The 14,532-nt window shown below is 49.4% G+C and overlaps 2 protein-coding genes and 1 pseudogene across 3 annotated transcripts in view; all 3 read right to left on the reverse strand.

The window, feature by feature from the left end:
- Window positions 1-6,942: 6,942 nt before the first annotated feature.
- On the reverse strand, window positions 6,943-7,942 carry LOC117191661 (annotated as a pseudogene).
- Window positions 7,943-8,405: 463 nt separating this feature from the next.
- Window positions 8,406-9,601, reverse strand: LOC108158008. Its single transcript, XM_017290151.2, is given in 3 exon segments — window positions 8,406-9,122; window positions 9,125-9,474; window positions 9,529-9,601. Coding segments are annotated over 3 exon segments (1,140 nt in total).
- Window positions 9,602-10,023: 422 nt separating this feature from the next.
- Window positions 10,024-14,532, reverse strand: part of LOC108160626 — a 154,774-nt gene continuing 150,265 nt past the window's right edge. The window contains exons 7-8 of one of the 2 annotated variants that reach the window (XM_017294745.2): window positions 13,251-13,351; window positions 10,024-12,276 (exon numbers count right to left, since the gene is read on the reverse strand). In XM_017294745.2, coding sequence (XP_017150234.2) covers window positions 11,876-12,276; window positions 13,251-13,351 — 502 coding nt within the window. In that variant the 3' untranslated portion in view covers window positions 10,024-11,875. The remainder of the gene's footprint in view (window positions 12,277-13,250; window positions 13,352-14,532) is intronic. The other variant, XM_017294746.2, reaches the window with a different exon arrangement.

The raw sequence follows: 14,532 nt of genomic DNA on the forward strand, positions 1-14,532 counted from the left end.
TTGCCGAGGACCACTTGAGCATCCTTGCTCGGCAGTCCAATTACGGCAGTCTGGGTGTCCCGGTATGATGGGCGTAGGCTTCTCACATTCACCGAGTTGGCTTCGATGGCAAATTGTTCCGCTAAGGCCTTGACAAGGTCCTCCGTGGTTACTAGCGGGTCCAGGTCGCTGATCACTAGCACCCTCGTCCTCGTGTCTTCGAAAAGGGCTCGTACCTCCGCTACTCCATCCAGTACCGATTCGAGGCTCTCCTTTATCTTTGTTGCGCTTTCTTTATCGCCTCTGTTCAGCTCAAGTAGCAGGTTACCATTTGCGGTACGGCGGACCTTGTTGACGCTCGTACTCAGGTCCTGAAGCTGACCGTCTTCTCTCCGGGTGACCAGGGCCAGCACCTCGCTGTAGGTTTTTCCTTACGCCTCGACGACGACGGCGTCCGGGCGGTGAGGTTTCCATGCCGGCTTCTTAGCTGCCCTCGTCTTCTTGGTCACCACCCTCCATCCGCTGACCGGAATCTCGGGGCTCTTAGTCTGGCTCATAACGCTGGGCGTCGCCACGTCTTCTTGTGGCGGCAACGGGGCTTTCTTCTGCGGCCTTCTGATTGCGTTGGCGTTTTTTTTATATTCATATACTTATTTATTTGCTCTATAATATATACTATACAATTTATATTTAACTTAATTTAACGGACAAGAGTATGCGGGACTAGGGGCCCCGCGGACTGCGGTACTGCCGCAAAGCATTGCTTCCCAGTGGCGTGGACACCTACTCCGTCTGCTCCTTCCGCCTTCTCTCCAAGGACCTAAGCGTTCGCATCACGCTAGAGGCGAACTCCGCGGCCGCTTCCCACACCTTCGGGTCTGCCAGCATCAGCGGCACCAGAGTCTCGGTGCTGACCCTAGACCCTGCTGCTGTCTCCAATGTCTGACGCTCGAGGTCAAACCTGTGTCAGTCGAAGAGAACGTGGCGAGCGTCCTCCTCTATGCCTGTGCCACACTCGGGGCACCAGTCCTCTGTCTCGTGGCCGAAGCGCTTGAGGTAGCCGCGGAAGCAGACATGTCCGCTCAGTGCCTGGGTAAGGTAGAAATCCACCTGGCCGTGCTTCCTTTCAAGCCAGCATGCTATGCTTGGGATGAGGGTGTGGGTCCATCGGCCTTTGGGTGAGTGGTCCCATCGAGTCTGCCATCTGTCTATGCTGGTCCTTCTGGCGGCGTCCTTAATTTCTGCTTTGGAGCGTACCTCGGCTGCACTGTCCGTCATGGCATCATGGATCTCCTTCCTCTCCCTTATCAGCTCCCTGAGCGGAACTTGCCCGGCAATGACTAACGCGGCTTTGTCTGAGATGGTCCGGAACGAGCACGCGATCCTAATGCCTCCACTCCTCGCATGTAGCTCCTCACCTTCGAGGCTTCTGCCCACACCGGTGCGGCGTAGAGCATCTGCGACGTCACGACGCTCTTCAGCAGTTTCCTCGTTGCCTGCTTTGGCCCTCTGGTGTTTAGCAGCATCCTGGATAGCGCTCCCGCGGTCCCACCGGCCTTCGTGTGGACGTATTCCAGATGCTCTTTGAAGGACAGGCGCGTGTCGATGAGGACTCCAAGGTACTTGATGGACCTCTGCGATTCGATCGCGGTCCCACCAACCTGCACTCTGGCGGTCTCGACCACTTTACGGCTGGATATCAGGACCGCCTCCGTTTTTTGGGCCGCCAGTTCCAGCCCCGCGGCGGCTAGCCACGCCTCGACGGCTTGTATGGCGACGTTGGCAAGCTCCTCCACAGCGGCAAGTTCCTTCGCTACCGCCACTATTGCGACGTCGTAGGACCCCCGTAGGACCCCGTCGTACATGGCGTTCCAGAGCAGAGGTCCCAAAACGGAGCTCTGCGGGACTCCGGCTGAGACTTCGTATGCCCTAGAGCCCTGACATGTGTCCATTGTCAGCACCCTATTGCTGAAATAGCTGCGCGCTATATTCAGTAGGTAGCCCGGGATGTTGAAGGACCTCAGTGCCTCCAGCGTCCGGGTCCAGTCGGCCGAGTTGAAGGCGTTCCTTATGTCCAGTGTCACCACCAGACAATAGGACTTGGTTCCGCCTCTCCACCTAGTCCCAGCAATGGCTTCCTCCGCCGTTTGTACGACCCTCAAGATGGCGTCCAGCGTCGACCTCCCTTTCCTGAACCCGTATTGGTTCTGGGAGATACCGCCTGCTGCTTCGATGGCTGCGCTCAGCCTCGCACCGATCACCCTTTCGAAGACATTTCCCATGGAGTCCAGAAGGCAGATGGGCCTGTAGGAAGAGGCCACCCCTGGCGGCTTGCCCGGCTTGGTTAATAGTAGCAGCCGTTGCCTTTTCCACCTCTCGGGGAACATCCCCTCCTGGAGGCATTTGTTGAAAAGGCCCGCAACTTCCCTCGGGAGTAGAAGAGGTGCCAGCTTCAACGCGCTGTTGGGGATCGCATCCGGACCCGGAGCCTTCCTAGGTATCAGGTTTCTGCCTGCCTGCAACACCTCGGCTTCCGTAACCTCGCAGATGTCGCTCGGGCTATGCTCGAACCGCAGGGAGCTAGGGATCTGCCGTCTTCGAGGAAACAGTGCCCTGACTATACCCTCCAGTGCCTCTGGATCTGTTGGAGCTTTACTGCCCGCGTTCAGCCTCTTCACCACCATCTATCTGTACGCGCCTCCCCAGGGGTCCTCTTCGGCGGCATCACACAGCTTAAGGAAGCATTCCCTCTTGCTGTTCCTTATGGCGGTCTTCAGATCCTTCCTCGCCGCTTTGTAGGTCTCGCTGCATCGGGCCAAGCGCGGTGTGCCTCTGGCTCACTGGAGCAGCCTTCTGGCCCGGTGGCAGGTTCTACGGAGAACCGCAATCGCTTCGCGCGTCGACGCCACAGAGCCACAGGGCCGCTTTGCCAGTAAGGTCCGTGGCCCAATCAGGTTGAGTGATTCAGGTTGAGTTGAATCAACTGCATGTCGTCCTGGTTTTGCCGACCCCGCTTCGCGTGGCTGGGCAGTTTTTAGTGCCTGCCTGGTGCGTGACCTCCTTCTTTCCAGCTGCTGAGCAGATGAAGCACGCAGGCTCTTTTTTGCATTCGGCAACTTTGTGCCCTTTCTCCCCGCATTTGATGCAGCAGCCACTCCTGTCCACTGTACTCTTGCAGTTCCGTGCGATATGCCCGGGTTCCAGGCATCGGTAGCACCTTGGGAGTCCATCTCTTTCCCGGATCCTACATATGGTCCAGCCGATCCTCACCTTGCCGCCTTTCAGGACCGCTTGGCCCAGGGAGAAGGGCAAGCTGACCACCGCCAGCTGGGACTACGCGTATCCGCGGCGCAGACTGCGGACTCTTACTCGACCCTCGTCAATGTTGAATTGGCGAGTTAGAGCGGCACAGATCTCCTGCTCTGTCGCGAGGGAGTCGATGTCGATGATTGCGTTGGCGTGTTTTTTTTTTTTTATATTCATATACTTATTTATTTGCTCTATAATATATACTGTACAATTTATATTATTAATAATAATAATAATAATATTTAACTAAATTTAACGGAAAAGAGTATGTTGGGACTAGGGGCCCCGCGGACTGCGGTACTGCCGCAAAGCATTGCTTCGCAGTGGCGTGGACACCTACTCCGTCTGCTCCTTCCGCCTTCTCTCCAAGGACCTAAGCGTTCGCATCACGCTAGAGGCGAACTCCGCGGCCGCTTCCCAAACCTTCGGGTCTGGGACACCAGAGTCTCGGTGCTGACCCTAGACCCTGCTGCTGTCTCCAATGTCTGACGCTCGAGGTCAAACCTGTGTCAGTCGAAGAGAACGTGGCGAGCGTCCTCCTCTATGCCTGTGCCACACTCGGGGCACCAGTCCTCTGTCTCGTGGCCGAAGCGCTTGAGGTAGCCGCGGAAGCAGACATGTCCGCTCAGTGCCTGGGTAAGGTAGAAATCCACCTGGCCGTGCTTCCTTTCAAGCCAGCATGCTATGCTTGGGATGAGGGTGTGGGTCCATCGGCCTTTGGGTGAGTGGTCCCATCGAGTCTGCCATCTGTCTATGCTGGTCCTTCTGGCGGCGTCCGTAATTTTTGCTTTGGAGCGTACCTCGGCTGCACTGTCCGTCATGGCATAATGGATCTCCTTCCTCTCCCTTATCAGCTCCCTGAGCGGAACTTGCCCGGCAATGACTAACGCGGCTTCGTCTGAGATGGTCCGGAACGAGCACGCGATCCTAATGGCGCACAGTCTGTACGTTGCCTCCACTCCTCGCATGTAGCTCCTCACCTTCGCGGCTTCTGCCCACACCGGTGCGGCGTAGAGCATCTGCGACGTCACGACGCTCGTCAGCAGTTTCCTCGTTGCCTGCTTTGGCCCTCTGGTGTTTAGCAGCATCCTGGATAGCGCTCCCGCGGTCCCACCGGCCTTCGTGTGGACGTATTCCAGATGCTCTTTGAAGGACAGGCGCGTGTCGATGAGGACTCCAAGGTACTTGATGGACCTCTGCGATTCGATCGCGGTCCCACCAACCTGCACTCTGGCGGTCTCGACCACTTTACGGCTGGATATCAGGACCGCCTCCGTTTTTTGGGCCGCCAGTTCCAGCCCCGCGGCGGCTAACCACGCCTCGACGGCTTGTATGGCGACGTTGGCAAGCTCCTCCACTGCGGCAAGTTCCTTCGCTACCGCCACTATTGCGACGTCGTCAGCGAAACCCACCAGGTTAGTGTTGGCTGGCATCGGGAGCCGTAGGACCCCGTCGTACATGGCGTTCCAGAGCAGAGGTCCCAAAACGGAGCCCTGCGGGACTCCGGCTGAGACTTCGTATGCCCTAGAGCCCTGACATGTGTCTATTGTCAGCACCCTATTGCTAAAATAGCTGCGCGCTATATTCAGTAGGTAGCCCGGGATGTTGAAGGACCTCAGTGCCTCCAGCGTCCGGGTCCAGTCGGCCGAGTTGAAGGCGTGCCTTATGTCCAGTGTCACCACCAGACAATAGGACTTGGTTCCGCCTCTCCACCTAGTCCCAGCAATGGCTTCCTCCGCCGTTTGTACAACCCTCAAGATGGCGTCCAGCGTCGACATCCCTTTCCTGAACCCGTATTGGTTCTGGGAGATACCGCCTGCTGCTTCGATGGCTGCGCTCAGCCTCGCACCGATCACCCTTTCGAAGACTTTTCCCATGGAGTCCAGACGGCAGATGGGCCTGTAGAAAGAGGCCACCCCTGGCGGCTTGCCCGGCTTGGTTAATAGTAGCAGCCGTTGCCTTTTCCACCTCTCGGGGAACGTCCCCTCCTGGAGGCATTTGTTGAAAAGGCCCGCGTTGGCGTGTGTGTGTGTGTGTGTGTGCGTGTGCCTCATGTTGTTGGATAAACTATGTAGAGTCCTTGAAAAACATGCAGGCCATAGAAGCGGAATGCCAGCGGCTGCAGAAACAACAACGAGCGCAACAAATAACTGAAATAAAAAGGAAAAGTTAACAGTTGACATAGTTTAGAGTTGCCTGGGCAGACGGGTAGAACGGTGGTTTGGGTTTTCGTGGGGCAGAGTGGGAGTGGAAGGTGCAAGGGCAGGGGCAGGGGCAGGGAGAAAGCACTCGGCTTGGGTTCAACAGCCACAAGCGTAAGCCGTTGAATGCGACATGGAATGAATGTCTTAATCAGAGTGTTGTGCTTTCTCGCTCATCCATTCCGTGGGATCCGTGGGCGTTGGGCGTTGCACTGGGTAAAAGGGAAATTAGTGCCAAACTAAATGAATTTAATTGCCGCATGATATGAAAGTAATTATTTTGCAGTGCATAGACACAACACAGCCAGTGGAGAGTGACAGAGTGGAGTGGTTAGGGGGGGCTGGCCGTGTGGCAGAGAGGCTCAGGCTAAAAACGCAATGAGGCCAAAGGCGAACCTACTTCTGTCCCATTCGCATGTGTGTTTTGGCATCGATGCACTTGCACTTAACAGCAAAGGGGCGTACCAAACGCCCACGTTCATGACCCATATGCACCACTGTACCACTGCAAATTGCCCCGCGGTTATTTCGAGTTGTTCTTTAATTTATTCTCTTTTATGCCTGCGCGTTCGTTGTCCTTGCCACTGCATGTGTGTTAGTGTGCTAGTGTGTCTCTGTATCAGTATCTACATCCACAGTGTGGAGAGCAGCAGCAGCACCGAAGAGGCAGGCTCTACAAAAGGCAGCGATGTGTTACAGTTCCAATTTTCGTTGTCTCTCAATACTTCCAGTTGTGTGTGAATGTGTGTGTATGTTTCCTCTCCTCACCATGTGTGCGTGCGTGGGAGGTGGAAGTGTAATGCTGCTTGTTTACAAGCCGTGTTTGGGCCGTGTTCTCTGATGCCTAGATCAACGTTTCTTTCTGCTCATTGTTGCGTTGTTAGTGGCAGGACCTTGTAACACTTTCGATCAAACCCGCAAAACAGCCTATGGGCACACACACTTGCGAGCAAAATGCGAGCGATTCTGCCATTCAATTTCAAGTACAATTATAATGGCTGTTGCTTCTGTTTCAGTTGGATTAAATGCCGCTCTCTAGTATGTACATATGTTAGAGAACATTACAGCAGCCATATGTACGGAACAGATAGCTGAAGATAACAATCACCTCTTGAATCAGACCTTGGAGGGCATCTATAATACGCATTTTTTCCAACACTTTCAATAATTTGCGAAAACATATAGTTTATCCAGCAAGCAGACAATTGTCATTTTTAAATGGACAGCGAAATGACTTCTCTGCTCATGATGGTATCATCATAAATTTAAGCCATGTCAAGCAGCATTATTAAAGAAACGAAAAAAAAATTGTATTATTTGTGTATTTAAGTACCAAAAGAAATGAGATGTCTCTATCCTAAAACAAAGAATCAATAAAATTCCTTCTCTATTATAACGATATGTTTCAGATATTTTATTCGAATGTTTAGCTTCTGGTATCGCTACAGTATCGCTACTGTTCTTGGTCAAACTGTGGCGTCCGCACATAAACGGGAGCCGGGTGGGTCAGGCCGTAGTTACGGACTACCTTTGGGTAGTTGGAGGCGTATTCCTGCTGCGGGTAGCTGGCTGGCTGGTACGCAGAGGAACCCTCTTGGCTGGCCCGAGAGCGCTTGGGATAGCTGTGCGTAAATTCCCTGGGATGACAGTAGTAGCCGTTGTAGGCATCGATCAGGCGGCTCACGTGCTCTGGCGCTTCGATCGAACGATCGAACGAACGATGCTTGTGATTTGGTGGTAGTGGGGGTGGTGGAAAGGGGTAAGGGGGATAGTATCCGGGGGAGGGGTATTCATAAGGTGGGGGATAATATGGGTATCCCCCAGGGTACGGCGGTGATGTGTGTGGCTTTCCAGAACCGCCAGTGCTTGGCTTCACAGTGGTGTCGGTGCCGTTGACAATTATAATGCAATTGACAGTGGATACATCCTCGTCTTCGCTGTCACTACTACTGTTACTGCAGTGCCCACTTCCGTGCCCACTTCCTCCACTGCTGCTTCCACTGGAGCCACCCGAAGATGAGCTAGAATCACTGTTCGGTTCGTACGCCACACTGATCGAGCGACTATCTTCTTCATCGTCGTACGCGTTCTTGGTGGAGATGACGCACAGGGGATGGCCTTTCTTGGTGGTCACCTCCTTGGATCCGGAGCTGAAGAACGCCGGAATGATATTGCCAACTGTAAAGCCTCCCTTGACGCCAGCAGCCAAACCCTTGATGCCATCAATCGAGCTGCTGAGAAGCTGCCCTGGGTAAGGCGGAGCAGCTCGTTGTACTCGGAGCGCGTCACCTGATGGGGGCGCACCAGCTGTGGACGACTCCTACCTGCAAACAGAAATTTTCGTTCAAGGAAACCTGCACTTTCAGTCAAAAGCGCTCTTTCTAGGAATACTCACCAGCCTGTGCTGCTGCGAGGCAGAGCACGACCACTGCCAGAACCGGAAAGATCTTCATTGCGATCTCGAATAAGCTGGCCTATCTCTGCTCCCTCGCTTATATATTTTAAAAGTTGATGCCTTTCATAATGCCATTGTCATTCAAATCACACGTGCATCAGAACAGATGCTCATCTACAGTTAGACAACGCCCTAATCGATTGCGGATCTGCATAATTTATGCGTTGACCCAATTCTCCCAGAACATGGTCATAACCATACTCGTTTTGTTTATTGCCTCTTGGAGCATTTTGGAAAAAACATGAATCGTTTCACTCGTCTGGTTGATGGTACGATAATGTTCTTGCTTATAACTTTCCCAACCCAGTTATAGTTATAGTCGATTGTTCAATTAGTGAAAAAACCAATCTGTTGCTGGGAGGTTCTTTCAGTAGGTTTCAATCCCAGCAGTCCCAAAACAATTATCAAAACCAATTAAATAACTTTTTCGTTTAAGTGTAAACAATTTTATTTAAAAATTGTCAATTAACATACACTTTCTTATAATAGATCATAGACTTTTTATCATAGCCGTATTCGTTGTCATTTTCCACTTCATAGGAGTCCTCGTCTTCGTCCTGATCATCCTCGGCCTCCGCTTTCTCCACTTCATTTATGGCTTGGGGCTGCTCGTAGTAGGAGTAGGGAGCATAGGGATTGGGCGAGGTCTGTCCATAGTACGGCTGAGGGTAGTAAGGACTTCCGATCGGTGACTGCCCACCGAATGGTTGTTGTAGACCAAAGGGTTGCTGCGGGCCAAAGGGTAGCTGTGGGGGATAAGGAGACTGCGCATAGGGAGCATATGTCTGTGGACCATAAGACTGGGGGCTGTAGGGGCTGTATGGGTAACCACCATAAGGTGAATAGGCTCCGTATTGCGGTGGTGGTGGAGGTGGTGATGGATAACCAGCCCCATATTGGCGGGGCACATCGGATTGATCTTCGGAGCTGTCAGTCGTGTATTCACTGCTAATATTCTGATTCTTAGACTTGGACCTGGATTTCGGGGGGGCTTCCGTAGTTTTATCCAACTCCATTTGTTCCTCCACTTTCTCAATGTGCTCCACTGGAAGAGCACCCACCGATTGTGGGGCTGTCTCTGAGTACCAATGCTGGTAGGGATCCTGAGTCGGCAGCTCAAAGTCAGTTTCCTTCTTGAGCACTACAATGCAGTCGATAGCCGACTCCTCCGCTTCCTCGGCATCGGTGGCTGAATGGCCTTGCCCGAGCTGCGGCGAGACCCCTCGTCTCTGGGAGCGTCCTCTCTCGTTCTGATCACGCACAGGGGCTGGCCATCGAAACCGACCCTGGTCGCCTCATCGGCCTTGCTCAGCGTGGTGAACCCCACGATACGGAGCAGAGAGTTCCAGCCGGAGCTGAGGCTGTCACTGACCGTGGCAAAGCCTCCGTTGATTAGTCTCCCCTCGGAAATGACATTATTTCCTTGGGTCAGCTGGAGAACTCTTTTATACTGCTCCTCGTTGATGCTGTAGACACGAACCAGCTTCTCCGGCTGGCTTCTCTTACTTTCTTCGTTCGACGGAGATGGAGCTGTAAAATGAGAGGCTTATCCACCTGGTAGAATGTTCAGAGGAGAGCACACACCTGCCTCTAGACTGGCGAAAAGACCCAGCAACAGCAGCAGTGTTAAGCTTCGATCCATTGAAAGCTGCAACATGTTCTAAGATCTAGACCTAAGACGGACTAAAATGTGGTCACTCGTCTCTGGGTTTATTTATACATATGGCAAGAACGGTAAAAAAATGTCTCCCCTAATTTGGAGTGGGCAAAAATTGCAATTAAATAAATTTTTGACGGACATCTTCAGAATCATGTCAACTGGCAACTGCCAGCTATCGCATTGATTTAAATAGTTTAGTCAAATTTAAGACACATTTAAACAAATTCGAGTCAATGAACGCGTTATTTCCCAATCTACGAGTAAGTAGATGAACCGGTTCGGTTATCTCGCTGAGAAACAGTAAATGATTAAAGCCGTGTCGCTAAAAACCCCATTATGACAGTCAGACCCAGAAAAAGACAAGCTCTAAAATGTATTAAATTTTCTAAATCATAATTTTATTTTATCATTTCATTTCGTCTTTGTGTGGATGTGTTAAACATTCCTATCTGTAGATGAATGTGTAGACACACAAACACAAATATACGGTATGTACGGGTATATAGAGTACGTGGTTTATATGCAGATGTAGATATACTTATAGTTTCAATACATGTCGTATTTTGTCGCTATGGTTTCGTTATTGTTTGCACTCAGGGACAGACCTTAGCCTAAACAGGACGAACCCTTGGGAGTGGAGTCCGTGTCTTTGGATAAGTTCAATGCCAGTTTTGATAATGCAAAATCCATTCATTCTATATACAATATGTTGTAACCGTATTTAATTTAGCGAACTCTGTCTTCTCTTATATGAACTCTTTGTTTCGTTTATTCTCTGGATTCTCTGGTTATCTCTGGAGAATTAAGTTATGTGTGTGGTTTTTGACATTTTGGATTCTCTGATGTGCCGCTTACAGACTATTCGAATCGTATTTGTATCTTTGTGGCTAAGAGTTAATTAAAATTACAGTTTTTGTCTAATAATCAATTTATTTACACTGCCCCTGACCGGACTATTCCCTTCGTTATCGTATTCGTATCAATTAACAATTGATAAACACAATTATCCATTGCATTTATGTATCCTATTTTATATTTATTTTTTAATGTTTCTGTTGTTGTTTCTATCTCTTTTTTTATCCAAAACTAATTATATACAATTAAACGAGTCTCTCCGACAATTGGGTCCGTGATAAACAAGGCTTTGTCCATAATGTTGGAGTGCTGAACGAGTGGAATGAATGAAATGTTTCTCCACTCCACTGGCTTATCGGCTTACCGGCTATACATACTTACAATACATGCTCGTACTTATCCATAGCTAATACCTAAAACTGATAAATGTGCAAAGCAACCGGGAGCGTTATTTGAAAACGAAATAATCGGATGAGTGCTGCTTTGAAGTACTCTTGAGTAACTACTCTGTTGAATGGCAATTATTTGCAGCAGATTTTAATCGAACAGCTTCGAACAGCGTCCAGTGTGGGTTTATTGGCAGTTCGATGTTCCATAGAAGGCGGGGAGGTTCAACGGAAGAGCTCCACGGAGAGGTCGTGGTTGGGGTTCGGGTTCGTGTTCGAAGCATATTTATAGCTAGTAAATCTTATTTCGTAATGAGAGTGTGTGTTGGAAAACTTAGCTATGGGTGTGCCAACGATGATCTGTTGGCAGTGATCGGTAGTGGGTAATCGATGATCTATAGTCGATAATTGTTGTCGATTATTAAGTGCAAACGGTTACCGGCTGTGTGATTTCAATTCACTACAATCAATGTAAGAACAAATCACATTTAGATGCTCAGAAATTATTTTTGAAAGTATTAACAGGCATCGATAATTGGATATCGGTGGCTGATTAACGGTACTCAAAAACGGTAGACAAAAATAATCGGTTTTCAGAAATTTTAAATAGATTTTCCTCTAATTAATGATGTGACATTTATATCGATACTTATTACTGTCAATCGGTATTGATTCTATAGTCGAATATAAATTATCGATCGTTGCTATCGATCACTGGCCAATAAAGTCATAACGAATCGCACAAAACTTTACTTTGTATTACATCGTCTCTTGTTTATTCTCTATAAACATTGAACTAGATTCTGATAATCCACGGAAAATGGTTAGGTTTTTCCAGTGCCAGATGAAGGGCTCAGGGTTTCCCAGCCTCTGGCTTCATTTCCCTCCCTTCCCTTGTCTTTCCATTCGCATGTTGCTATAACGTCGCATATCGGATAATACGTTTTCTTTTTAAACTACGTGCACTCATCATCTTAGACATTAATAAATACTTTTTCATGAGCCAACCTTACCGCGCCCAAAACAAAAATTAAATCACCTTGAATGTGGGCGTGGTGTTTGTATGTGTGTTTGCCTTTTTAGTGTTCTGCTGATTCCTGTTTTGCCACACCGGCGTGTTGATTATTCCTTCATCACATGCACTGAGCCGCCGCCGGGCGTGCTCGCCAGTTGCAGCAGCTGCCACTGCTGCCGTTGTCGATACTGCTGTTCTCGTGACTCCAGTTCCTCTTGTTTGCAGCACTGCACGCCGGGGGAAATTGAACCCCGAACCCGTACTTGGCATCGCCGTTGTTGAGACATATCCACTCCCGGACTCGTACCAATGCTGCAGGCAGCAGGAAACAATGCTAAGCAGCATACAGCAGATGCCGCAGTAAAAGCTGTTGCTGTTGCTGCTCGAGTTATGTTGCATAGCCGCCGGGTGTTCGCCTGCGCGAAAAACAAACAAAGAAAATGACACATGGGAACAGTTGAAAGGGAAAGCCTTTTTAGTTCATCGGTTAATTGGTAATGCAATAAGCCAGACACAAAGAAGATTCCGCTTCTGGCCCGCTGATTGCCACTGACTGAGCCACACACACATACACACACGATCTGCCCTTCTCTTTATATGTATTTCTTTATCCTCCAAAAGAAACCAAAGACTTCAGCTTGCATGCATGGAGTTCCTGTTTGCCCCAAAGAACAACATGGGGCTGCCCAAGTTGTTACAGTTTTCGATGAGCTCTTGAGCACACAAGTTGCTCCAATAAATCCGTCAGACCCCCCACCCTCCCTCTTGCGCCATCATCGTCATCCCGCTCTGAGAGCATCACATTTTATGGGCCTGAGAACTTGCTACAAACTTTTCCGATGGCTATAGCTGCAGAAATAATTTCCGTGCTGCTGCACAAATACAAACAGGCGGAAGAATCGCAAAGAAAAATATGCATCAAGATGGCTCCAGAGCACCGATCCCTCTACATAACATACCCTTTCAAATGCTGTAGCAGTACATATACTATGTCTGTGCATATATACATTCCCTGTATTCTCTGTATATCCTTCGACATAATCATCCGATTTGGATAAAATTCATGAAAATAGTTATATTTCAATAAACGATCTGCCTTTAGACTCTGACTGACTCTGACGGATGCGGACTGGGTTCGCCAATGTACCGCTCTCCGGAGTGTAGCTAGAAATTTTCTTGCTGACTTTGCTGCAATGCAATTACTGTAGTGCTCCGATCCGTCTCATCCTGCAATTGGCATTACAAATGGCGAATGTTCTGGCATTGCCGCTAACAGGCAACTTCCACTTCCCATCATAAACATGCAAAACTCTCTGACATCACAGGCACACAGATGCGTATATGGTTAGGTGATTAGGGGGATGGGGGGATGCACCGCCCTTATTCTTACCAATAATTACGTGCACATAGACGCTCGAGGTTTTCGCCACCGTGGGCACACAGGTGTAGTTGCCAGTATCGCCGGGCATGGCGTGCTTGATTTTTAATCTGCTTCGCGGAGAGAAACGGAGAAGGGAAAAGAGAAACGGAGAAAGGAAAACGAAAACGAGAAGAGAAACATAGAGAAAATGAATGTCAGCGGGGGAATGCAGGTGGAATAGACGGAATAAACATTAAAGGGCTTGAAAAAAATACAAAAACTTTTGCTACTTTATGCGATGGCATAATGTGTGTCGAGCTGCTTCCTCCACGACTGGCTCTAATTCCAAGTAACCTTACCATAAGCCCTTTTTTCCACGCCCTCTCAGTTTCTCTTTCTCTGTTTTGTTAAAACTCCTTCCATCTATGTCATCTTCACCTGCATTTTATGGTCGTCTGGGCCGTTAGTTAACAGCATAAATGGGCAATGATCAGGGGGCCTGCAGTGAGAGCCGAGGAACCATCAACTGCACCCCCGACTTTTGCATTTACTCCGGCTCCTCCTGTGACTCCAATTCTGGCTCCATCTCTGGCTACTGCTCTGACTTTCATTAAAGCAAATTAAAAGTCACACACGGCTAACTCAAGCATCCTCCGGTGAGGATGGGATGGAAGCCAAAAAGCCGCACTACGATAATACCCTCCCAAGTGTAACCCAACGATACTCACAGTAAAAGAAAAACTGCGTCCTTTTTATCCCTTAAAGGTCTACATTATTCTGTTAAACGTGTTTCAAAAATAGCTTATGTTTTTGGGGTCCAAGACCAACTTATGCAGATGCTACAACATCTTCATCTTCGGAGATATGCTAACCAATCGAACCCCAAATCTTTTGGGACTTCAGTATCATCAATTCATCTGAAACTTTCATGGAGTTGAAGTTTCATGGCTTGAAAGTAAGCAGAAGTAGTACCCTCTTTATAGACCCTGCTGACAGGCCCAGGCCCAGCACAGGTTACCTCTTGAAAACCCTGTTTGCACAGCAATAGGAGGACATTCAGATAGTCCTCCAGCGTAGACTTGTCCTTCGCTTTGGCCTTAAAATGTCATTCAAAGTCGGAGTCCGTGTCTCTTCCTGTGTCAGGAGGAGAGAACACGGCCATGTTGGCTTTAAATTCCCGCTCCGACTGGCTGGATGGCTGGTTTCTGGTTAGTTCTGGCCTTAATTAAGTGAAGCGGCATTTTAATTCAACATAACTGAAATGCTCGGCACACATTTGCACGTTTGTATGTAATGATGGGAGAGTCGTTAC

This window comes from Drosophila miranda (genome assembly GCF_003369915.1).
Source record: "Drosophila miranda strain MSH22 chromosome Y unlocalized genomic scaffold, D.miranda_PacBio2.1 Contig_Y1_pilon, whole genome shotgun sequence".
NCBI lineage: Eukaryota > Metazoa > Arthropoda > Insecta > Diptera > Drosophilidae > Drosophila > Drosophila miranda.